Genomic DNA, 26185 nt, shown 5'->3' on the forward strand with positions numbered 1-26185 from the left:
GGGGCGGCAGTGGTACAGGGGCGGCGCAGCTCCTGCAATGACTTCTCGGCCGCCCCCCACACTAACATAGCAGCATGCAGTGCACCAGGGCGCCAGAGAGGTGGGGGCGCTGAAGTGCTAGAGTGCTCCTCTCCCTCCTCCTCCTCTCTGTGTCCAGACTGAGGCAGCTCCCTCCGCAGGTCACCGCCGCCGCTGCTGTTTTTTTCGAGGCTCAAGCCTGTCCCCCTCCCTCCTCCTGTCAGAGAAGGAGAGCAGCCGCCGGAGATCGGAGCGGCTGGTCTTTGTGGGGGGGGGCATGTTCTCCTCTGTCTCTCACTCCCGCCCAAGCCTGTCTCCATCTGTTCTGTTGTAAACTTATGGAGGGGGGTTGTCCTGGGGGGTCTGTACTAATGGAGGGGAGGTTGTCCTGGGGGGGGTTGTCCTGGGGGGTCTGTACTAATGGAGGAGGGGTTTGTCCTGAGGGGGTCTGTACTAATGGAGGGGGGGTTGTCCTGGGGGTCTGTACTAGTGAAGGGGGGATTTGTCCTGGGATGTCTGTACTAGTGAAGGGGGGGTTGTCCTGGGATGTCTGTACTAATGGAGGGGGGGTTTGTCCTGGGGGGGTTGTACTAATAGAGGGGTGTTTGTCCTGGGGGGGTCTGTACTAATGGAGGGGGGTTTGTCCTGGGGGGGTCTGTACTAATGAAGGGAGGGGGGTTTGTCCTGGGGGGGTCTGTACTAATGAAGGGAGGGGGGTTTGTCCTGGTGGGGGTCTGTACTAATGGAGGGGGGTTTGTCCTGGGGGGGAGGGTCTGTACTAATGGAGGGGGTGGTTTGTCCTGGGGGGTCTACACCCAGGAAAGTACACCCAGGGCTCCAGAGGGAGAGGGCAGTGCTGAGGGAACACCATTAGAGAGAGAACCCCGCTGCCCTGCGCCACCAGAGGGAAAGCCACACAGCCTGGCGCCATCCCTGGCGGAGAAAGGAATGGAGTCATTGCAGGAATACAGATCTGGGTGCTACAGCGGAGTCGCCACAGGCAATTCAGAGTGAGCAGACTCCTGATCAGGGGAACCATTGCTGTATCGCTGGGTCAGGTGAGAGGGCCGATCGGCCATTATCTACTAATGTCCATAGGAACTGCAGTCTCTGACCGTCTCCTGTATCATGTCTGCAGTCTCTGACCGTCTCTTGTATCATGTCTGCAGTCTTTGACCGTATTATGTCTGGGGGCTCTTTCTGGTGGTGTGTGGGGGGGCGGCATTGAAGGGCCCGGCCTTGGGGCGGCAAAGGGAGTAAATCCGGGCCTGTACATAGTAGTCCCAATTGATTGCTCTACAATTTATAATTGATTGTTTTATAATTCACAATTAATTGTTCTACAATTCCTGGGCATCCCATAATTCCCTAATACCCATCCAAGTTTAATCCCCTCAATAAAACAAAACAAAACAAGCTCTGAACTGGTCTGTGTTACTGAGTGACTGTAAGATGGACGTCGAGCTGGGCAGGGTGACGGTTGAACCACAATTTTCAGCAACCCCCATGGGGGCATGGCTACACATATGCTAGTAGTTATTACAATTTAATAATGATTGAATGATGATTGTGTACAATTTAGTAATGATTGAGCCCTCGTTCACATTGGAGAGACTTGACAGGTCAAATCGCATGACAAGTCGCACCTTATTGTCGGCAATGGCCCTGTTCAAATCAGTGCAATGCCAACTTTGTGGTGCCGCATCGATTTGAAAATGTAGTTCCTGCACTACTAATGGCGATTTCGGGTGCAACTTGCAGAGACATCTGTGCATGAAGCCATACAGATTTCTTGAAAGTCGCACCTAAAATTGCACTGAGATGCAGCTTTGAAATTGTGCAATTTCCGATGAAGTCACACGATTTCAAAGCCAAATTCAAAGTAAATGAGGGCTTAGTCTCTATTATTTTTCTTCTTTATGCATTCTAAGGGTACATTCACACCAGATGCAGAAGGACTGCGTTAAGTGGCTATTCCAGTGCAGTCCCACCACAGCACCACTGAAAGACAAGGCAACTTATCTTGTCTCCTAGCTGGCTGGTTCAGATCATACTTTTTTTCAGCGCAGTCTAAGGCAGTCCACCATCTTGCACCGCACAACCGCCAGTAGAACCTATGTGACGTTTCAATAAAGTTTGTTTAGAAAAAAAAAAAATGAACAGTGAGATATGCAGCGATCAGCACATCAGCACTGCAGTCATCCCACTGAACACCAACCACTGTCTTGTAACCATGGCTTTTTTTCAGCGGGAACGCGGGGGAACGCAGTTCCAGCACCTCTTGGACTGACTGTATGTAATGGCAAGGGGTGCTGGGGTGTGCTGCAGGGTATTGATGCTCACTGCTGGGGATCTATTTTTGCAAGAGGGGTCTATTGTTGCTGGGGAGGTCTATTGTTGCTGGTGGGGGACCTATTGTTGCTGGGGGGGTCTTATGTTGCTGGGGAGTCAGTTGTTGTTGAAAGAGATCTACTGTTGGGGGAGAGGTCTATTGTTGATGCTAGCCAGACAGACTATTAATGCTGGCAGTGCGGAGATCTGTTGATGCTGCGGGGAGTCTATTGTTGCTGGCGGGGAAATTTTGTTGTGGTTGGTTCATTGTTGTTAGGGGGATCTATTGTTGCTGGATGCAGGGGATCTATTTTACTGCTTTTCTTGATATTATTACCAAATTCCATACAAATTACTTAGCACCTCAAAATGATACTTGGTTCTATATTGTCTAAAAGGGACAGTACTGGGAGGTGGGTAGGGGCGGAGAAAAGGGGTGACTCGGAAAGGGGGAGTTCCTACACCTATTGTCTGAGAAAAAAAGCCCTGCTTGTAACCCAGTCCAGGCATATGCAATTAGCGGACCTCCAGCTGTTGCAGAACTACAAGTCCCATGAGGAATAGCAAGACTCTGACACCCACAAGCATGACACCCAGAGGCAGAGGCATGATGGGACTTGTAGTTTTGCAACAGCTGGAGGTCCGCTAATTGCATATCCTTGGAATAGACCCTAAAAGACCAGAGACATATCAAAACCCTGCTGCACACAGCAAATGTTCAGGCAAGTAAGCTGCTCATAGTAGATGAAAACTTGTACATGGGAAGATGGTGAGGGGTCTGCCTAATATCACTCATAAAGCTAAAGCTTCTTGAATTTATTCAGCTTCTACCTACTCAACCCAATTATTACAAGTTTAAATGCCAGCTGCATTGCATGTGAAAAGTTGTGTATAATGCAACACAAGTATCAACCAATCTGTCAATCACTCACCAATATACAGCAAAATCTGCCTATATTCTTTACTGCCCATTATGAGGAACTCATATTTTTCATTTTAAACATGCTGTTGTATGTGCTTGTCATTTGCTGATGAATGCATTTCCCACATTTTAACAGGAAAAAAGTGGGGAGTGAGCACTGAACACCTTTATTAAAAAGCTGTTATTTTAATACTGAATCTGTAAATCTTTTGTCCTGTAATTATTCACACAAGATTAGTTCATGTAATAGTTGCATAACTAATGTTTAAAACAATGAATCGTTAAATCTGTGTCTTGAAGCTAATTCCATTGTGCACACTTCCTACAATTAACATTATAGATTGAAATGACAAATTACAGTTGCACGAACATGTCTGCAAAACACAGACAAAGATTACAATGCATTTATCTGACTCCGCAATAGTCACCTCACAATAAAACAGCATTTACAGGAAATTTGTAATCTTTCACATTGGAGAGCTATTCTAAACATTCTCATTAATTTAGTGAGCAAAGAAGAAGGCGGCAAAATAATGAGAGTCGTTAAAGCAGCAATATGTAATTTGTTAAATTGCTTTAATGCAGCGAGAGTACTCATAAACTAACATAAGTGACAGTTTCCTATGAGGTTGTTGATAACATTCAACTATGTAATTAGTGGCAATAATAATTAAAGTGTAACTAGACCATAGACATATCTAGAATTTATGAAGAACCAACAACACAAACCAATAGATTCTAATGAATGGGACTGACAGGAACTATAAAGGAGAAATCTACCAACAGACAGCAAAAGAAACGCACCTGGGGTTCTAACTAGACATGTGCATTCGTTATCGTCCGAATGCACTTTCGTCCGAATTCTGGGAATTTCATGTTCGCTTTAACAAAACTTAGCAGAGGAATACTAAAGCAAGTCAATCCTAGAACAAAATAAAATTGTTCATCCGAATTTATCAGTAAGCTTAACAAGCCTTACAGACATGCAATTGGGTAAAAGAAGGGGCAAGGGATGAGGTTCAGATTCACAGGAAATCCCCAGGATTTGCAAAGTTTTTGAACCTGCTGAAAATTTTAAATTTGGCATCAGAAAGAAAGAACCCCTAATATACAGTGCATAGCCTTTGCTCCTGGTCAGTTGAGTCATAATAGCCAATAACCTGAAGGAAAGGATAATCCAGCCCACAACAGCCATATTGTCAGTGCATGTTGGATCTGTTAATATTTCTTTGTAAGTCACAGTACTTTTTTTTTTTTTTTTTTTCGATTTTGGAATGGGCACATGTTCCCTATGGCAGGGCCTGGTCTCCCAGGACCTTTGTTTGATAATAACTTGCTTATTGGTCCTGCAAATGGACAGAATTGAATAAACAGGACCATCCTCTATAGACTTCAGTAGGGTTTGCCTCAGAGTCTGTAAATTTCAAGCAAAATTCACAAAACTGTTCAGGAACTAAACCCAAACATATTAAAGTGATATTAAAGATTTTTATTTTTTTTTTTATTAAGATAAAAAAAGGTTATACTTGCCTGCTCTGTGCAGTCCCTTACTGCCTCTTCTGAAAGTCACCCACCTCGTTGTCCACGTCTTCTTCCTACAAGTGCCTCCTTAACAAGCCATGTGCTATGGGGCACCCATGGGGGCGCACTCTTAAACCAGGCTGTGTGCGTCAATAGACAAATATAGCACTGGCAAGACATTTCCCCGCTCCCTCCTTAAACGAGTTTGACTGACAGCAGCAGGAGCCTTTGACTCCCGCTGCTCTCAGAGAAAGCAGGAAAAGAGAGGACCATTGCTGCAGCTGGCACAGCACTGGATCGGGGACAGGGTGACAGGACATATGCACAGGAGTCACAGCCCTCTTTGCATTCACGGCACACTCAGTGTGCCATGAATGCAGAGCACACTGCAAATGTGCAGTTAGGTAAGTGTTTAGGGACGGGGAGCTAGAACAAGTAGTGAGAGGTTTTTATCTTCATGCGGTAAAAAAAAATAGTTTAGGACCATTTTAATCCATCCCTAGTATACTTGGGTGTGCAAATAGCAACTGCACACTGGTATTGATATGTGTAGCTGGATTCTTGCATAATTAAGCCACACTTAAGCCTATGCAAAAGTAGTGAGTCAGTCAATAGTAAATGGATTCAAGCATGTTCGGTACAAAGATTGCACTATACTCAAACAAAAAAGTTAAAACAAGTTAAAACATAAACATTGTAAATAAGTACTATATTTATATTATTATTATTATACGGGATTTATATAGCGCCAACAGTTTGTGCAGCTCTTTACAACATCGGGGAAGACAGTACAATTACAATACAATTCAATACAGGAGGGATCAGAGGGTCCTGCTCGTTAGAGCTTACAATCTAGAAGGGAGGGCCAAGTGGAACAAAGGGTAGTAGCTGTGGGGGATGATCAGATGGACAAAATTAAAATACAGTTGTTAGGTGTGGGTAGGATAGGCTTCTCTGAAGAGGAGAGTTTTTAGGGATCGTCTAAATGCTAATAGAGTAGGAGATAGACGGACAGATTAGGGTAAGGAGTTCCCTAGGCTTGGAAAGGCTCTGGAAAAGTCTTGGAGATGAGCATGGGAGGAGGTGATGAGAGAGCAGGAGGTCTTGAGAAGAACGAAGAGAAGGGAAGAGAGAGAGAGGTTGGTATTTTTAGACTAGGTCAGTGATTTAGCTGGGGGTAGAGTTGTAGATTGCTTTGTAAGTAGCTGTTAGTATTTTTTTTTATAATTGTATTTTTATTAAATTTTTATATTTTAAAGTGAACAAGTACAGCATTGTTGTACAATATAGAATATAAAGTTATTGAAGACATCTTGATATCAAAACAGAATAAGTACATGTGAACAGAATTCACAATTACAGAGCACAAGAGTGTTCTGCACAATATATCCAGGATATACAAAGTAAGCAGTCCAAAAATAGGAGTACAGAATCAAAAGCATAAGTTAATCACATAAAAGAAAGAACACAGAGTCCATGGAGGATATGTGGTACGGGATAATCAACGCTAAACAACAGATGTAAAAGTGGAGTAAATGGGGGGGAAACGTCATGATCACATGGAAAATCTATGCCAGTAAAATTTTAAGAATCAGTATTTGGCATAGGGGTCCCAAACTCCGACTTATCCCAGAATTCCCACAGTTTTTCAAATTGGGGGATAGTGTCATGTACTGAGGCTGTTAGATATTCCATAGCTCCGAATATCAGCCACTAGTTGCAAAAATTTGGGCCAAGGAGGAGGGGCATTGGACAACCAACACAGGGGAATGAGTCTTTTGGCAGCCAGTAGTATGTAAGAAAGAAGCTGGTTGGCTCTTTTGGTTATGCCAGGGAAAGGAAGGCCCAACAGATAATGTAAGGGGTCGAGTGGGAGAGATTTATCCAGCACTTTCTGTATCAGGAGCCTTACCTCACCCCAAAATGGTTGGATCATCGAACATTGCCAAAATATATGGAATAAGGAACCCGTGTCAGTCCCGCAACGCCAACAGCGCGGCGAGACTGAAGGATCATATTTGTGAATAACATCAGGGGTTCTATACCAAAACATAAGAATTTTCATAAAAGTCTCCCGTTGGGTCACACACTTGGAAGACTTGGAAACAGAAGACCAAATCTTATCCCACATCTGGATTGAAATAGATCTGCCTATCAAATGGGACCATTTTCCCATATCATGATGCGTGGTCTCAGTAAGAGGTGTCGACTCATGAAGGATACGATGAATGGAGGATATATATTTTTTTTTTTTTCAAAATTGGCCAAAAATGCTGACCAGATGATCTATCTATCTATCTATCTATCTATCTATCTATCTATCTATCTATCTATCTATCTATCTATCTATCTATCTCTCTATCTCTCTATCTCTCTATCTATATATATATATATATATATATATATATATATATATATATATATATATACAGTGGGGACGGAAAGTATTCAGACCCCCTTAAATTTTTCGCTCTTTGTTATATTGAAGCCATTTGCTAAAATCATTTAAGTTCATTTTTTTCCTCATTAATGTACACACAGCACCCCATGTTGACAGAAAAACACAGAATTGTTGACATTTTTGCAGATTTATTAAAAAAGAAAAACTGAAATATCACATGGTCCTAAGTATTCAGACCCTTTGCTCAGTATTTAGTAGAAGCACCCTTTTGATCTAATACAGCCATGAGTCTTTTTGGGAAAGATGCAACAAGTTTTTCACACCTGGATATGGGGATCCTCTGCCATTCCTCCTTGCAGATCCTCTCCAGTCTGTCAGGTTGGATGGTAAATGTTGGTGGACAGCCTTTTTTAGGTCTCTCCAGAGATGCTCAATTGGGTTTAAGTCAGGGCTTTGGCTGGGCCATTCAAGAACAGTCATGGAGTTGTTGTGAAGCCACTCCTTCGTTATTTTAGCTGTGTGCTTAGGGTCATTGTCTTGTTGGAAGGTAAACCTTCAGCCCAGTCTGAGGTCCTGAGCACTCTGGAGAAGGTTTTTGTCCAGGATATCCCTGTACTTGGCCGCATTCATCTTTCCCTCAATTGCAACCAGTTGTCCTGTCCCTGCAGCTGAAAAACACCCCCACAGCATGATGCTACCACCACCATGCTTCACTGTTGGGACTGTATTGGACAGGCGATGAGCAGTGCCTGGTTTTCTCCACACATACCGCTTAGAATTAAGGCCAAAAAGTTCTATCTTGGTCTCATCAGACCAGAGAATCTTATTTTTCACCATCTTGGAGTCCTTCAGGTGTTTTTAGCAAACTCCATGCAGGCTTTCATGTGTCTTGCACTGAGGAGAGGCTTCTGACGGGCCCTCTGCCATAAAGCCCCGACTGGTGGAGGGCTGCAGTTCTGGTTGACTTTCTACAACTTTCTCCCATCTCCCGACTGCATCTCTGGTGCTCAGTCACGGTGATCTTTGGGTTCTTCTTTACCTCTCTCACCAAGGCTCTTCTCCCCCGATAGCTCAGTTTGGCTGGACAGTCAGCTCTAGGAAGGGTTCTGGTCGTCCCAAACGTCTTCCATTTAAGGATTATGGAGGCCACTGTGTCTTAGGAACCTTAAGTGAAGAAGAAATTTTTTTGTAACCTTGACCAGATCTGTGCCTTGCCACAATTCTGTCTCTGAGCTCTTCAGGCAGTTCCTTTGACCTCATGATTTTCATTTGCTCTGACATGCACTGTGAGCTGTAAGGTCTTATATAGACAGGTGTGTGGCTTTCCTAATCAAGTCCAATCAGTATAATCAAACACAGCTGGACTCAAATGCAGGTGTAGAACCATCTCAAGGATGATCAGAAGAAATGGACAGCATCTGAGTTAAATATATGAGTGTCACAGCAAAGGGTCTGAATACTTAGGACCATGTGATATTTCATTTTTTACCTTTTTAATAAATCTGCAAAAATGTCAACAATTCTGTGTTTTTCTGTCAATATGGGGTGCTGTGTGTACATTAATGAGCAAAAAAAATGAATTTAAATGATTTTAGCAAATGGCTGCAATATAACAAAGAGTGAAAAATTTAAGGGGGTCTGAATACTTTCCGTCCCCACTGTATATATATGGATCACTTGGTCAGCATTTTTGGCCAATTCTGGAATTTCTAGAATGCAGTGTATACATCCTTGAACACATACAGCCCTAACACACAAGTCTAACTAAGTACAGCATCCAGCTGCATACAGTGATTGTGTATTTCAGCCTGTCTTAGAATTTGATAGCCCACTGACAGCAAGGCTGGAAGCTGTACCAGTGCTTCCTGGGCACTCAAAAAAGTTAGGATGTTATGCATGTGGCCAAAGGGCTAGTGTGTCTGTGGCCTTATGGAGGAACAGAAGTAAAGATGTTCTCTTAAATTAGATTCTACCACAGTTGTGCCAAAGAAAATGTGCATAGTGATGGCATTTAAAAGTGGAAACAACACTATATAGATGTAAATGGGAAAGAACTCACCATGACATGACTTGTTGTCTGGTAGAAGAACATAGCCTCTTGGACAAGTACAAAAATAGGAACCTGGTGTATTTTCACAGCCAAGAGTGCAACCATGGGTCCAAAGAGCACACTCATTTATATCTAAAGAAAAATATATAAAGATGTAACTTAAAATACATACCTAGACTTATACATTTTTCAAATATTCATGTCATGTGTTTAATAGAGACTACAAAATGACTTGTCAGGGCAGAAACTTAAAACAACCCATCTCAGCTGTTTTACTTTCATGTTTAGGTTCACCTGAAATAGAAAGTCTAGTGAGCTGAGCCTCCCACCTTTAACCTTCCTCAATAAACATTTATAATTTAACAGCTGGAACTGTTTTCTTTTTTTCTAAATATTAAACATATTTTTCTTACAGTGTTCATTTTCATCAGAGCTGGACGTTCATTCCTTAAATACTAGAATGAGGAGGGTCTGAGGACTTTAACACGTGTGTTATGTACAAAGAGGGATAAAATCCACAGAACTTGTCATTTTAAAAGGGAAATTCCTTTTATGGGTTAGTGGAGGAGGGAGAGTAGAGTGTTCCGAATACATACATCCCCAGGCACCTGTTTTTCCCTGGTTTAAAGAAAAAGCCCACCCCAATCTGTTTGGGGGGGGGGGTTGTTGGCTGATTCAATAACTTATAGTTTAGTGTTTGAAGTGAGGGACTAAGGCACTGCTGCCTCTAACTGGTAGCCACATGAGGTTTGGAGTAAGATTTGGTGATGTCACTGTTGTGCTGCTCACTTTTCTCTTTGCTGGAGGCTCTGTCATAAGGAAGCAAAGCCCTGCATATACCAAGATGGTCACCTTCATAATGAAAACAGTGCATAACAATACATTGTAAGTCAGTAAAGAGGAAATGCTGGTAATTAGTCCTTAGGTTTCATGAACATGGATGTTTCTAAGGTATTTTATATGCCTGGTGTCAATTTCCAGAAGCCACAGATGCCACGCTAAGTGAATGGCTACATGCAGCCAAACTCTTGTGTACACGGATGCTACTTATGAATACTATAAAGCTTTACACATACTAGATTACCTAAATTAAATCAGTTATTATCTGTATCTCAAAGGTAATCAAAGAAAGCGGGTCCATCATACCTTCACAGTGTCTTCCATCAATGGAAAGTTGAAACCCTTCTATACATCTACATTGCTGGCTTGCTGCATCATTTTGACATATTCCTGTACAATAGTCAGTTCCCTCATCGCAAAGATCAGGCTCTAGAAATATTCAGTACATAAGAGTATTTTATTGTGTCCTTAATCCCAATATTATACAAAATATGTTTGTGCTGAATTCATATATAGCAAAATTATTTTCATGTTTTTCAGTAAAGTTAGGGCAACAAATTATGCAAAATACTGTAGTTTGTTGATCAATTAAAACAAACCCAATCAAAAAAATTGTAAGATTTTCTTGTACAGTATTTTGTGTCATTAAACGTCAGACCAAAATGAAAAAATTGAAATACATGCACAATCCCTATATGTTCCCCTTGAAGACCCTGCAAGTACAGAATAATACCTGATATTCTGCCAGAAATGCACTCAGTCCTTTTGTGGGCTGAAAGCACAAACGTTGTTGTGGAGTGTTGAGTGTCTTTTGTTAAACCTCTCAATCCCTCCCATCCTCCACATCTACATGAAATAAACCTATTTTTTTATTTCTGACATGATCAACAGTTTTTTTGGGGTTTTTTTTTTTGGGGGGGGGGGGGGTTGCACTTATCGTATATATAACAAAACAGTTTCAGTGGTGTATAGAACAGGCCAGGGGATAGAACATGAGAACAGTTCATTATTAGGGTTTACAGGCACTTTAATTAGTGTAGGGAGGGTAAAAGCAAATCGCACTCTGTATAAACTGTTCTCCCTAAATCCTGAGATCTGCAAAAACAAATTACTATAAAGGAACTATGTAATGTTCCTGACATAACTGCACCTTTAACTGCTATATGCCTATATACAGGCATACCCCACTTTTAATTTACAATAAGGTTTATTTACTAAAGCGGGAAAGTGCAAAATCAGGCTCACTTCTGCAAAAAACCAATGAGCTTCGAGGTCTTATTACCAAAGCTTAATTGAACAATCTGGGGTTAGAAGCTCATTGGTTTCTATGAAGAGGTGAGCCTGATTTTGCACTTTCCAGCTTTAGTAAATAAACCCCATTGTGTACTTAAAAGTGGGGTATGCCTGTATTTATTATCTGGATTGGAATAACTGGCTTTTTCATACATGAGGCTAACTCTGGGACACATAGGGGTTCATTTACTAAAACTGTAGCATGCAAAATCTAGTGCAGCTCTGTATAGAAACCAATCAGCATCTGGGTTTTATTGTCAAAGCTTAATTGAACAAGCTGAAGTTAGAAGCTGACTGGCTACCATGCACAGCTGCACCTGATTCATAGCTTGGATGCTCCTGTTACTAGTACAGTTATCATTCATCTTTAGGTATGAGCGTGATATGCCCTGTACACACGGTTGGACATTGATCGGGCATTCCGACAACAAAATCCATGGATGTTGGCTCAAACTTGTCTTGCATACACATGGTCACACAAAGTTGTCGGAGAATCCGATCGTACTGAACACGGTGACATAAAACACGTACGTCGGGACTATAAACGGGGCAGTAGCCAATAGCTTTCATCTCTTAATTTATTCTGAACATGCGTGGCACTTTGTGCGTCGGATTTGTGTACACACGATCAGAATTTCCGACAAGGGATTTTGTTGTCGGAAAATTTTATAGCAAGCTCTCAAACGTTGTGTGTCGGAAATTCCTATGGAAAATGTGTGATGGAGCCTACACACGGTCAGAATTTCCAACAACAGGGTCCTATCACACATTTTCCATCAGAAAATCCTATCGTGTGTACAGGGCATTAGGTTTTCCTTTTCACTATACTGGGTTGCAACAAACATAGAGACATGAAAAAAGTTACATATGACAGCATGTTAGCACTAATGCAGTGTTCCTTTAGGCTCGATTCACATCTATGCAGTGCTTTTTGCGGTGCTTGCCACGTTTTTTTGACACGCATTTTTACAGCGATTTGCGTTTTTATTTTCATTTTTTTACACTGTATATAGCCGGTTGCCACGTCCTTAACAACCGATGAGTCATCAGCTGTCAGCAGGCTTCCTGCTCAATGTAAAAAAAAAGAATTGCCGGCTAAAAAAAAAAATCGAGAGAAAAAATGGCATGGGGTCCCCCCCCCAGGTCCTTGGGTCTAGTATGGATTCGGAGGGGACCCCCATGCCAAAATTTTTTTAAAAAAATGGCGTGGGGGTCCCCCCAAAATCCATACCAGACCCTTATCCGAGCATGCAGCCCGGCAGGTCAGGAAAGGGAGGGGACGAGCTCCTGAACCATACCAGGCCACATGCCCTCAACATGGGGGGATGGGTGCTCTGCCACCCCACCCCAAAGCACCTTGCCCCCATGTTGATGGGGACAAGGGCCTCTTCCCAACAACCCTTGCCTGGTGGTTGTTGGGGTTTGCGGGCGGGGGTCTTATCGGAATCTGGAAGCCCCCTTTAACAAGGGGGCCCCAGATCCCGCCCCCTTATGTGATTGAGTATGGGGTACATTGTACCCCTACCCATTCACCTGGAAAAAAGTAGTGTAGTGTTAAAAAATACAGTAGACAGTTTTTGACAAGTCTTTTATTAGGCAGTCTCTTCTGACTTCTCCACTCTCTTCTCCGTGCTCTCCGGTTCATCTCCCGCTGTTCGGTGCCTTCTGCTGAGTTCTTCTGCTCAATTGTCCGCTCTTTTGCTAGCTCTTGCCCGGTCTTCTCCATTGTCTTCTTCCCTCTTCTCTTCTTCCGATGTTGACCCGACGCTCTCTCCAGCTGTAATGCCGTGTGCGCGGTGCGCAATGACTTATATAGGCATGGGGCTGTGTCACCGGTTGATGTCATCTAGTGACCCCGCCCCCTTATGACATCACAGCCCAGGGCATGATGGGTCTGTGATGTCACAAGGGGGCGTGACCTTCGGATGGCATAATCCGATTGCCACACCCCCATCGTTATTTAAGAAATGCAGGACTTTGGCGCTGACAGATCAGCGGGACTCAGCATCGGAAGAGGGTCGTCGGAGGGAGGAAGAAGAACACTGGACAAAGAAGACAGAAGAAGAGCGGAAGAAGAAGCAGGGGGAGAAGGAGAAGTCTGGAGGATGAAGATGCGGGAGAAGATGGAGGAAGACCGGAGGAAGAAGCGGAGAAGAAGAAGAAGATTTTTAATAAAAGACTTGTCAAAAACTGTCTACTGTATTTTTTAACACTACACTACTTTTTTTCCAGATGACATCACATGGGGGGGCCAGGATCTGGGGGCCCCCTTATTAAAAAAAAAAGAAATTAAAAAAAAAACAAAGCTCAAATTGCGGTAAAATCGCGGTAAAAACGCGGTACTTGCGTTTTGGATGCAGGTCCATTGAATTCTAATACAAGCAATACACTGCATTTTGCGGGAAAAAAAGTCTCCGACCCTTTCCAAAAATGCAGAGGTACAAAAATGCATTGATGTGAACATGTTCCATAGGAACCCATGTTAAAAAATGTCCCTGCATTGCTGCAAAATGCAAAATGCATCAAGAAACGCATTAGTGTGAATCGAGCCTTAAAGTGCTAAAGTCCTGTTCACATGAAGCCTCACCCCTTTCCTTGATGTGTAAGATGCACCTCGACTTTGGAAATTGGAAGAAAGAATATGAGTTTTCATTGTGCCATCAGGAGAGGGAAGCAGTTTTCCCTTTACCCATATTCCATTAGTGTGAGCACACCAATTATTTAAAGCAGAGCTCCACCCAAAAGGGGAAGCTCTTCTTGTCTGCCTCCTCCCCCCCCTCCTCTGCCACATTTGGCACCTTTTTTGGGGGAAGGGGTGTGGTTACCTGGTTTTGACAGGTACCCTCTCCAAATTCCGGCTCAGTACGCCGCAGCAAACTGAGCAGGAAGTTCCTCCCCTTTCCCCTTCACAGATCCCAGGAGACTGTGGCCCATTCACAAAGCGCAGTAGGAAACCGGCTGTGAAGCTGAAGAATCAGCTCAGATGAGGACACTGCTGGATGCCTGGACAGGTAAGTACAAAATATTAAAAGTCAGCAGCTACAGTATTTAATTTTTTGGGGGAGCCTGGAGCTCCTCTTTAATTACTTGACTTCATATACGTAGCACTTATCAAGTTGAAGCACCATCATGTAAACAAACTACCGGCTGCAATTACATTATGTTACAAAATGTCCTCTCCTCCCTCAGTCCGTTGTTGGATGAAGTTGGTTAATATACATAGCACTTATCAAGTTGAAGCACCATCATGTAAACAAACTACCGGCTGCAATTACATTATGCTGGAAAATGTCCTGTCCTCCCTCAGTCCATTGTTGAATGAAGTTGGTTAATTACTATTTACCCCTGTATCAAGATACCTACCTAAATAGAGGTTGTCCTAACAAGTTTTATAAAGTTTGGTCATGTTGATTAGATAACCGCTCCACAGCCACTCCATTGAATCCATGGAGTAATGATTATATTATTCTGGGAGAGGAGTTCCCAAATGGGTATGGATGCTCCTGCTTATTATTTGTACTTGTGATTGAGCCACGAACCATCGGTTCTTTTCTTAGAGAGGAGTCCCACTCGTTTTTCTGTTTATTAAAAGGCAGCAGCTACAAAAAGTGTAGCTGCTGACTTTTAATAAACAGACACTCACCTGCCTCATGGTCCAGCGATGCGGCCGTCTAAAGCCTCGCTCCTCTCCCCCTTCTCTCCGCGTTTGCCTTAATTGCAACTGTGGGCACTCGACTGTGACAGCTTGCGGCTTCACAGCCAGGAGCTCACTGTGCATGTGTGAGTCGCGTTGCGCTCTCCTAGTGGCCAGGCAATCTCCTGGGACCTGTGATGTGTCCCAGAAGATTGCAGAGAGGGAGGGGCCGCCTAGGAGGAGAGGAGGAGTCGCCTAGGCGGCGAGTATACGGAAGGAGGAAGTGGGACAGGAAGTACCTGTCAAAACTAGGTACCCACTCCCCAAAAAAAATGACATGCCAAATGTGGCATGTAAGGGGCGAGGCGTGCTAAAAGCGGAAGTTCCACTTTTGGGTGGAACTCAGCTTTAATGTCTACTAATAGATGTTCACTATAGGATACTAAGTTATGTTGTTAATATGTATCTCTGTGAGTATGAGGCAGTTGCCCCTGCCTGGGCTTGGTTGTATCGGCCTATTGTCTTGTTTTGTAATACCTTGCAAAATTCAATAAAAAAGATGAACTACCTGCTGCTACAGAAGGTACGTTTACCTTTTTCCTGCAGGTTTCTCGTAGAAGTAATTTTGGAGGCTTTAAAAGATGCCTGATCACTTCTACATCTGTGTAAAGTATGCAAAAAAAGGTTTAAAAATAAGGCTCTAGCACTAAAAGGGTTAAATGTAGTAAACCAATCAGCCTAATGATTTACAAAAACATGAGGACTAAAACATGGGTTCCATATCAATCAATTGTGTTCCAGTTTTACTGACATTTATTTAGAAATGCAATATTTCTCCTATTTTAAAAGAGTAAAAGAAATTACAAGAGACAGGAAGCCATAGATATAAGACAGAATCATCACGCAAACTAGTATTGGGCTCCACTAAGCTTTAACAATAGCCGTTTGTGATAACAAGTGTTATTTTTAGAAATGACAGCCATGTGAGCTGAAAATAACAGTCAGATGGCTCAAAATTAGCAGTCGTTAAGTTAAATATGCTGCGTGCTGCCTATTGAATCAACTTACCAGATATCTGTGAGTAAGTAGCCTCACTGGTATGTGACAGCTGAGCAATTACTTTCATGTCGATGACGTCCACAATGTATGGTGTTAGGTTAATGGTAGTGGAATTTTTTCCTGTATATTTGTGAATTTTTCTGATGGAAGCAGATTTCCTTTCTGAATAGTAGATGTGATCATAAAAAACTGAAAGTCCTACATTATTTTGTCTTGAAGCCCTAAAAAGTAAAAAGAAAGTTCATCGCCCAATTACATTCAGTTTTGAAATGCCATAAATTATTAGATCTACTTCTACTAGGATTCAACATAAGGTTTAAACATGCTGATACCATATTTATACCAATCTATCTCATGTCATGGTAAATATTAGTTTATTACTTTTGTTAAACGTGTCTATGCCATGTTCCTTTTTGAAACCTTCATATGTATTTTGATTACTCAATAAAATATGAAATAATGAAATAAAAAAAAGATCTACTTCTACAACATCGGTTATGTAAATCATAACTATGAGTGCTTAATTTTATCTTCAATGTACCAATTGCTTTATTCAAAGTCATTTCAGCTTTTTGTGGATCTTGGGCAAAGCCATCCTAATGTAAACTGTACTTAATCAAGGGTCCTAAAGCTGGTCATACACATACAATTTCATCCAATTTGAAATGATCTGGCTGAAATGTAATCAGTGGACAGCCCTATCAGCACCACTCTGTCTGACATCCTTAAAGTGTTACTAAACCCATAATAGTAAAATCAGTCTGTATATGCGGTAAAGCATGCTTCTTATACTCACTGTGGAACCTAAGGGGTTGATCCTTTGCATTGTGTAAAAAGGCTGTTTGATCCTGTCTCCGCAGATCCTCCCCTTCTTCCACTGTCCCCAAAATATTTCCTGATAATACAGAGCTTCACATGCTCAGTTTGGTGTGTATTGCTAGAGAGTCTTTTTTTTTCTTGGCAGGGTGCATTAGATCAGCAGCACAGGGCCAATCAGCACTGTCCAGATACAGGGTCAGGGGTCCTGCATCCTGATATGACAGTTAGTGCAGATTGAAACCTCCTCCTACAAGCTTTAACCAGACACTGATGGCAGTCCAAAAGACTGCTATATACTGCTGATAAGAAAATGTATTTAGCAGTTTATATTTACTAAAATAATTGCATTTCCATGTTTTGCGTACTGTGGGAGACCAGATATAGTGAATGCAGGGTCCTGGGTTTAGTAACACTTTAAGTTGAAAAATTGAAGGAGGCAGCTGGAAAATTCTAGGCCAAACAGGACCTGATTTTAATCAGATGTAGGCACTGTTTTGGTATTCTGACATCCGCAATGGAAGATTTGTACTTCTTGGCTATTTAGCCACAGTGTGAGATTGAGGAATCTGTTAGTTTTCTTTCAGTAAGCCGCAGAAAGGAAATCTATGGGTGTATGGCCATCAAACAAAATGCACATTACAAACTGTCCCATTTATAAGACCACTTTAGTAGAAATGGATGTGATTTTACCAAAATGAATGCATGATGTTTGGACAGTAGCAAAAGTCTGGCTCTGATTTATCAAGCTGCAACAGCAATAGAGACATGCTAAAACGTGCTTATCATATGGAATGATACTGACTGAGAGGACTCTTTAGTATTCCTTCTTCACACTTTAGGATACTTTAACCACTTGCCTACCGGGCACTTATTCCCCCTTCCTGCCCAGGACATTTTTCAGCTTTCAGCGCTGTCGCACTTTGAATGACAATTGCAGTGTTACACTGTACCCAAACTAATTTTTTTATAATTTTCTTCACACAAATAGAGCTTTCTTTTGGTGGTATTTAATCACTGCTGGGTTTTTTATTTAAAAAAAAGACCATAAATTTTGGAAAAAAAATGTTTTTTACTTTTTTTCTCTCAGTAAATTTTGTAACTAAGTAATTTTTCGCCTTTACTGATGTGCGCTGATGAGGCAGCACTGATGGGCACTGATAGGCTAAACTGGTGGGCATTGATGAGGCGGCACTTATGGGCACTGATGAGGTGGCACTGATGAGGAGGCACTAATATGTCCCACTTATGGACACTGATAGGTGTCACTGATATGTGGCACTGATGAGCACTGATAGGCGGCACTGATGGGCACTGTTAGGTGGCACTGATGGGCACTAATAGGCGGCACTGGTGGGCACTGATAGGTGGCACGGATAGGTGGTACTGATTGGCACTGATAGGCATTGATGGGTGGCCCTGATGGGCAACACTGATGGGCATTGATCGAGAGCAGTGATGGGCATTGATGGGCAACACTGATAGGCGGCACTGATTGCCAGCACTGACTGGCATCTCTAATGAGCACTGATTGGTGGCACTTGTGGGCAGTGGTGGGCACTGATTGCTGCCACTGGTGGGCACTGATTGCTGCCACTGGTGGGCACTGATTGGTGACACTGTATTGCTATATTGTAATCAGGGCACTGATGATCAGTTCACTGATTACATTCCTAGATGTCCCCCTGTGTGGAGATACCGCTGATCGGGTCTCCTCGCCACACACTCTGTCAGTGTGAGGCGAGGAGAGCCGATTACCAGCATCTCGTGTTTACATGTGACCGGCTGTGAATGCACACAGCCAATCACATGGTTAAAGAGCCGCGGTTCTTTACAGAGATCGGGGTCACGCCATGTCCTAGCAACATTCTATGCATTAAGATACAAAAACCTTCTGTGTGTAGCATCCCCCCCAAGCACCCCCTAATAACTTACCTGAGTGCCATCTCTCTGCAGCGACGTCCACGCGTGTCTTAGCTATCCAGGACTCTCTTTCTGATTGGCTGAGACACAGCAGCGGCACCATTAGCTCCCACGGCTGTCCATCAAAGTCAGTTAGCCAATCTGACTGGACACACGGAGCTGTGAGTCGGCTCAGGTGCCCCCATAGCAAGCTGCTGGCTGTGGGGGTACTCGACAGGAGGGAGGGGCCAGGAGCAGTGAAGGGGAGACCCAAGAAGAGGAGGATCCAGGCTGCTCTGTGCAAAACTAACTGCACAGAGGAGGTAAGTATAACATGTTTTTTTTGTTTGTTTTTTTAAACAAGACTTTATAATCACTTTAAGCCCAGGTTTACACTGAGCTGAATGATTTCACTCCCGCATGTCAGTCCCGATTTCGGCTGAGATTTTACAGACATCTGTGCGGGTTTCTGCACAGATGTCAATGTAAATCGCACCCCGAAATCGCAAAAAGTAGTACAGAAACTACTTTTTGAAATCGGTGTGGCACTACAAATGCAGCGTCGCACCGGTTAGGACGGTGCCATTGGCGGAAATTGGCACCGTCAATTTGACATGTCAAATTGCATGTCAAAAAGCAACAATGTGGACCAGGGCTAAGTGCTACTAAGTTAAATCAGGGATTTTGTATGGTTTGGGAGGAGCTTAAAGCTGTTAGGCATGAAATGTTCCATACCCAATCTGAAATGAAAATAACCAACTTCAAATAGAGAGTGAAAATAATATACACTTGGAAAAAAAAAGTAAAACCTACAAATAAAAAGTGTATTCCTCTCCTATTCACAATCTAAGACTCTTAGAAACCATAATGACCAGTAAGATATGTTCTTTTTATGCAGTACACAGTTTGTATTGTAATCCTGGTACATGGTCCACATAAGTTTTAATCTAAAATAGAATTTAAACTCTAGACATTTGTGAATTGCGGATATGTAAGGAGAGTGGGAATGAATGTACATATTAAATAAAAAAAATAAAATAAAATAAATGTTAAAAATGTTATGTATGTACAAACTTACATGGCTAAATGCTTAATTACAGTTACAGATTCCCCATTGTAAGTGCATGTGCCAAGGCTTGATTCTGCAGCATCTAGTTCTGATCGAACCCAATAGATTCTTTTGTCATGTGTGTCCAATGTTAGGGCTTTGAGTTCTCCTTTCATTTCAATAACAGACGTCACATTAGTTCCATTCAATCTGGATCTTTCAATGACAGAAACTGAACTCCCAGATTTCCAGAACAGAAAACTGAAAATCAAAAAGAAAACATATAAAAATAATAGCACAGTCATTGGTGATGCAATTTCAAACATAAAGATATGCTTGGTAATTGGTAATAGAAAGTTTAGATAAAGTATTATTATTTATTTTATTTTTTTGCAATAAATGTCACTAAAAAGTGCCTGCTTAAAAGTTTTTTATGGTATGATGGTTTATTCAGGGGATGGATGTATTACATCGCAGTGCCTGTTAGGCTGACTTGATGACTTTTACACTGATGTACATGCTCAAGAAAGAATTATTGGACAAATCATTTCTTGTTGATTATCATACAGTGTACATGCATTATACAATTTTGTGTGCAGCTATCTTGGACAAATTTCCATTCATTTGAATATGTGTAACAAATACATTTATTAGCCTATATTGAAGTTGTAGTAATTTCTATTTCATCTGCAAAGCAATTCATGCTGGGGATCAGTCTTGCTGTTCTTTGATAACTTGTAACATTCTCAACAACTACAAAGCACAATTGCTGCAATATTGAAAGTGGCCACTAGTGGTCAGCAGAAGCAAGAATAAAGCTTCTGTAGATGGTCATAGGACCAGCTTACAATGTTGGTATTTTTAAAAAGAAAATTATTAATAAAAATACAAAACAAAATATGTTTAAATATACAAAATAGACCTTACAAATTATATACATATTATATATATATATATATATGCACACACACACACACACACACACACACACACACGTACATCTAAAAAAATGTAATAATATCAAAAAGTTAATTTATTTTAGTAATTCAATTCAAAAAGTGAAACTCATATATAGATTCAGTACACACAGAGAGAGATATTTCAAGCATTTTGGCGATTATGGCTTACAGCTAGTGAAAACCCAAAATTCAGTATCTCAGAAAATTAGAATATTGTGAAAAAGTTCAATATTGCAGACCCATGGTGTCAGGGTAACTGTAACCTTGAGAGGATTGTGAAGCAAAGGCCATTCAAGAATTTGGGGGAGATTCACAAGGAGTGAACTATGGCTGGTGTCAGTGCTTCAGGAGCCACCACACAGACGTTTCCAGGACATGGGCTACAACTATTTCATTCCTTTTTCATTCCTTGTGTCAAGCCACTCTTGAACCAGAGACATCAGATGTCAGAAGCGTCTCACCTGGGCTAAGGAGAAAAAAGACTGGACTGTTGCTCAGTGGTCCAAAGTCCTCGGATGAAAGTAAATTTTGCATTTCATTTGGAAATCAAGGTCCCAGAGTCTGGAGGAAGAGTGGGGAGGCACAGAATCCAAGTTGCATGAGGTCCAGTGTGAAGTAGAGGAGCCCTGACCAAGTATTGAGTGCATACTATACTGCACATGGACATGCTTTTTAGTAAGCCAACATCTCTGTATTAAAAATCCTTTTTTTTATTGGTCTTATGTAATATTCTAATTTTCTGAAATACTGAATTTTGGGTTTTCACTAGCTGTAAGCCATAATCACCAAAATTAAAAGAAAGAAATGCTTGAAATATATCACTCTTTGAGTAAAGAATCTATATAATATATGAGTTTCACTTTTTGAATTGAATTACTGAAATAAATTAACTTTTGATGGATATTCTAACTTTTTAAAATTGTACCTGTATAAACACTCACCAGCCACTTTATTAGGTACACCTTGCTAGTACAGGGTTGGACCCCCTTTTGCCTTCAGAACTGCTTTAATTCTTCATGGCATAGATTCAACAAGGTGTTAGAAACATTCCTCAGAGATTTTGGTCCATATTGACATGATAACATCACGCAGTTGCTGCAGATTTGTTGGCTGCACATCCATGATGCAAATCTCCTGTTCCACCACATCCCAAAGGTGCTCTATTGGATTGAGGTCTGGGGACTGTGGAGGCCATTAAAGTACAGTGAACGCATTGTTATGTTCAAGAAACCAGTGGTGAGATGATTTGATCTTTGTGACATGGTGTATTATCCTGCTGGATGTAGCCATCAGAAAATGGGTACACTGTAGTCATAAAGGGATGGATATGGTCAGCAACAATACTCAGGTAATCCATGGCATTTAAACAATGCTCAATTGGTACTAAGGGGCCCAAAGTGTGCCAAGAAAATATCCCCCAGACCATTACACCACCACCACCAGCCTGAACTGTTGATACAAGGCAGGATGGATCCATGCTTTCATTGTTTATGCCAAATTCTGACCCTACCATCTGAATGTTGCAGCTGAAATCCAGACTCATCAGACCAGCCAACATTTTTCCAATCTTCTATTTTCCAAATTTGGTGAGCCTGTGCGAATTGTAGCCTCAGTTTCCTGTTCTTAGTTGACAGGAGTGGCATCCGGTGTGGTCTTCTGCTGCTGTAACCCACCCGCTTCAAGGTTCAATGTGTTGTGCATTCAGAGATGGTATTCTGTATACCTTGGTTGTAACAAGTGGTTATTTGAGTTACTGTTGCCTTGAACCATGTCTGTCCATTCTTCTCTGACCTCTGACAACAATGTCCACACAACTGCCACTCACTGGATATTTTCTCTTTTTCGGACCATTCTCTGTAATCCCTAGAGATGGTTGTGCATGAAAATCCCAGTAGATCAACAGTTTTTTAAATACTCAGACCAGCCCTTCTGGCACCAACAACCATGCAATGTTCAAAGTCACTTAAATCCCCTTTCCTTCCCATTCTGATGCTTGGTTTGAACTTCAGCAAGCACTACCACCTGTGGATGCCTAAATGCATTGACATGCTTCCATGTGATAGGCTGATTTGTGTTATCAACAGGTGTACCTAATAAAGTGTCTGGTGACTGTGTGAATATATATATATATATATATATATATATATATATATATATATATATATATATATATATATATATATATATATACACACACAGTATCTCCCAAAAGTGAGTACACCCCTCACATTTTAGTAAATAGTTTTTTATATCTTTTCATGTGACAACACTGAAGAAATGACACTTTGCTACAATGTAAAGTAGTGAGTGTACAGCTTGTATAACAGTGTAAATTTGCTGTCCCCTCAAAATAACTCAACACACAGCCATTAATGTGTAAACCTCTGGCAACAAAAGTGAGTACACCCCTAAGTGAAAATTTCCAAATTGGGCCCAATTAGCCATTTTCCCTCCTCGGTGTCATGTGACTCGTTAGTGTTACAAGGTGTGAATGGGGAGCAGGTGTGGTAAATTTGTTATCGCTCTCACTCTCTCACACTGGTCACTGGAAGTCCAAATCTCACCTCATGGCAAAGAACTCTGAAAAAAAGAATTGTTGCTCTACATAAAGATGGCCTAGGCTATAAGAAGATTGCCAAGACCCTGAAACTGAGCTGCAGCATGGTGGCCAAGACCATACAGTGGTTTAACAGGACAGGTTGCACTCAGAACAGGTCTTGCCATGGTCGACCACAGAAGTTGAGTGCACGTGCTCAGCGTCATATCCAGAGGTTGTCTTTGGAAAATAGACGTGAGATACTGTATATATATATATATATATATATATATATATATATATATATATATATATATATATATATATATGCACTGTATGTATACAAATGGTAAAAGTAGGTTAAAAATGCTGTTCACCCCCTCCTCACATGCTGCATACTGCCTGTAAAATCGTTATGCGTAAATACCTTTTTAGTTCAGCTCTGGCACTCTTGTTTCAGCAAGTGGCTCAGCAACGACGGCTCATCACCCAGGGAGGTAAATACAGTGGGGACTGGGGGTGCGGAGGGTGTATGGTATTGTTCCACATTTTAACTTTTTTTCTGTAAAGATGAACCAACCCTTTATGGTTTGTTAATGAATGCATAACTGCATTAATAGGTCTGTTCAGCTTTACACAGTAAAGGGTGGTCTGCTTTTAGTGATTGCTAGAGGAAACACTTACTATTTCCTTCCAATGATTTTTTACATGAGATTCTACTGTATTTCCATATTCCCAGCACCTAATTTTAAAGTAACAAATACTGTAATTATTTTATTATCATTATTAAAATGTGTGCTATAGTATAATAAATAATATGAAGTTCTAAAGTAGCATATACCCCTCCACAGGATCAACAGAAATGAAGGTGGGATGAACTAAACCTCTCAAAAGGGTTCGAGACTTCTTCCCACTCAAGCTGGTCCATTCTATGGTTCCTTTGTTCTGGTTACACCAGAAAATCATTTTGTGTTTCCAGTCCACTGTAAATAGTGTGGCTCCCTGCATTACAGCACGCATTCTCTGAAAAAGAAAATTTGTACAGAGCCATAACAGAAAAGTAAGACACATAGTATAATCAACTGCAATGTGTCATATACAAAACAATGATATAATTAACAAATAAAACCACAAAATCTAATTATGGCATAACTGAATCATGACTATAGAATTAAAGTGGTTCTAAAGGCAGAGGGTTTTTATACCTTATTGCATTCTATGCATTAAAGTGCAAAACCCTCTGGGTGCACTCCATTTCTTTTAAGGCCTGTACCCACAATCGGACTTTTTGACAACAAACATGCAAATTAGCTGTTTTGGAGCAACATCCGACCGTGTGTACGCTCTATCGGACAAACTTATTCTGTTTTCATCTGACTTTTGTTGGCTTTGCGAACGCACAAACTTTCCGGCAACAAAAGTCCAATGGAGCAAAGTCTGATCGTGTGTACACAAAGCCATCGGGCTTTTGTACAAACTACAGTATGTAGCCGCGAGAATGTTTCCAGCGCGATCCGTTTCCAGCGTGATCCCATCGCACTGGTTCTCGCATCAGGGTACTGTACATCTTGCGCTGGCTGCAATAGGAAAAACACATTTTCCTATTGCAGCGAACGCAAGAGGGAATTCCACTCTGGGAGCATACCAGGCCCTTAGGTCTGGTATGGATTTTAAGGGGAACCCCCCACGCAGCCTGGCCGGTCAGGAAAGGGAATTGGGACGAGTGAGCCGCAACATGGGGGAGGGCACCCCAAAGCACCTTGTCACCATGTTGATGTTGATGAGGACAAGGGCCTCTTCCCGACAACCCTGGCCGTTGGTTGTCGGGGTCTGCGGGCGAGGGGCTTATCGGAATCCGGAGCCCCCTTTAATAAGGGGGCCCCCAGATCCCGGCCCCCACCCTATGTGAATGAGTATGGGGTACATTGTACCCCTACCCATTCACATAGGAAAAAAAGTGTCAATAAAAAAAACACACTAGACAGGTTTTTAAAGTAATTTATTAGGCAGCTCTGGGGGTCTTCTTCCGACTTCGAGGGTCTCTCCGGCCTCTTCTCCCGATGTCCGGTTCTTCTCCGTTCTCTCCAGCCTCTTCTCCCGGTGTCCGGTTTTTCTCCCGGTGTACGGTTCTTCTGCCGGGCTCCTCCGCTATCATCTGCTCTTTTGCTGCTCTCTTGCTAGCGGTGGCCTGGTCTTCTTCGTCGTCTTCTTCCCTCTTCTCTTCTTCTGATGTTGACACGAAGCTCTCTCCCACTGTAATGCTGTGTGAGCGTCTCGCGATGACTTATATAGGCATGGGGCGTGGTCCCCGGCTGATGTCATCCGGTGACCATGCCCCCTTATGACATCACAGTCCCAGCATGCCCCGGGACTGTGATGTCATAAGGGGGCGTGGTCACAGATGACATCACCTGGTGACCACGCCCCATGCCTATATAAGTCATCGCGAGGCGCTCACACAGATTGCAGCGGGAGAGAGCGTCGTGTCAACATTGGAAGAAGAGAAGAGGGAAGAAGACGACGAAGAAGACTGGCCACCACTAGCAAGAGAGCGGCAAAAGAGCAGAAGATAGTGGAGGAGCCCGGCAGAATAACCGGACACTGGGAGAAGAGGCTGGAGAGACCCCCGAAGTCGGAAGAAGACCCCCGAAGTCAGAAGAAGACCCCCAGAGCTGCCTAATAAATTACTTTAAAAACCTGTCTAGTGTGTTTTTTTATTGACACTTTTTTCCCTAGGTGAATGGGTAGGGGTACGATGTACCCCATACTCATTCACATATTGTGGGGGGCCGGGATCTGGGGGCTCCCTTATTAAAGGGGGCTCCCAGATTCCGATAAGCCCCTCGCCTGCAGAC

At 42.2% G+C, this 26185-nt stretch overlaps 1 protein-coding gene across 6 annotated transcripts in view; it reads right to left on the bottom strand.

Moving 5' to 3' along the window:
- The window catches only part of EGF (epidermal growth factor), a 196526-nt gene that overhangs the window by 99631 nt on the left and 70710 nt on the right, over window positions 1–26185 (bottom strand). For 5 of the 6 annotated variants that reach the window (XM_073602421.1, XM_073602430.1, XM_073602404.1 and 2 more), the window contains 5 exons: window positions 24172–24353; window positions 19866–20096; window positions 16079–16290; window positions 10390–10512; window positions 9253–9375 (listed from right to left, as the gene is read on the bottom strand). In XM_073602421.1, coding sequence (XP_073458522.1) covers window positions 9253–9375; window positions 10390–10512; window positions 16079–16290; window positions 19866–20096; window positions 24172–24353 — 871 coding nt within the window. The remainder of the gene's footprint in view (window positions 1–9252; window positions 9376–10389; window positions 10513–16078; window positions 16291–19865; window positions 20097–24171; window positions 24354–26185) is intronic. The other variant, XM_073602437.1, reaches the window with a different exon arrangement.

The sequence above is a fragment of the Aquarana catesbeiana genome, linkage group LG01, assembly GCF_042186555.1.
Source record: "Aquarana catesbeiana isolate 2022-GZ linkage group LG01, ASM4218655v1, whole genome shotgun sequence".
NCBI classification, from domain to species: Eukaryota; Metazoa; Chordata; class Amphibia; order Anura; family Ranidae; genus Aquarana; species Aquarana catesbeiana.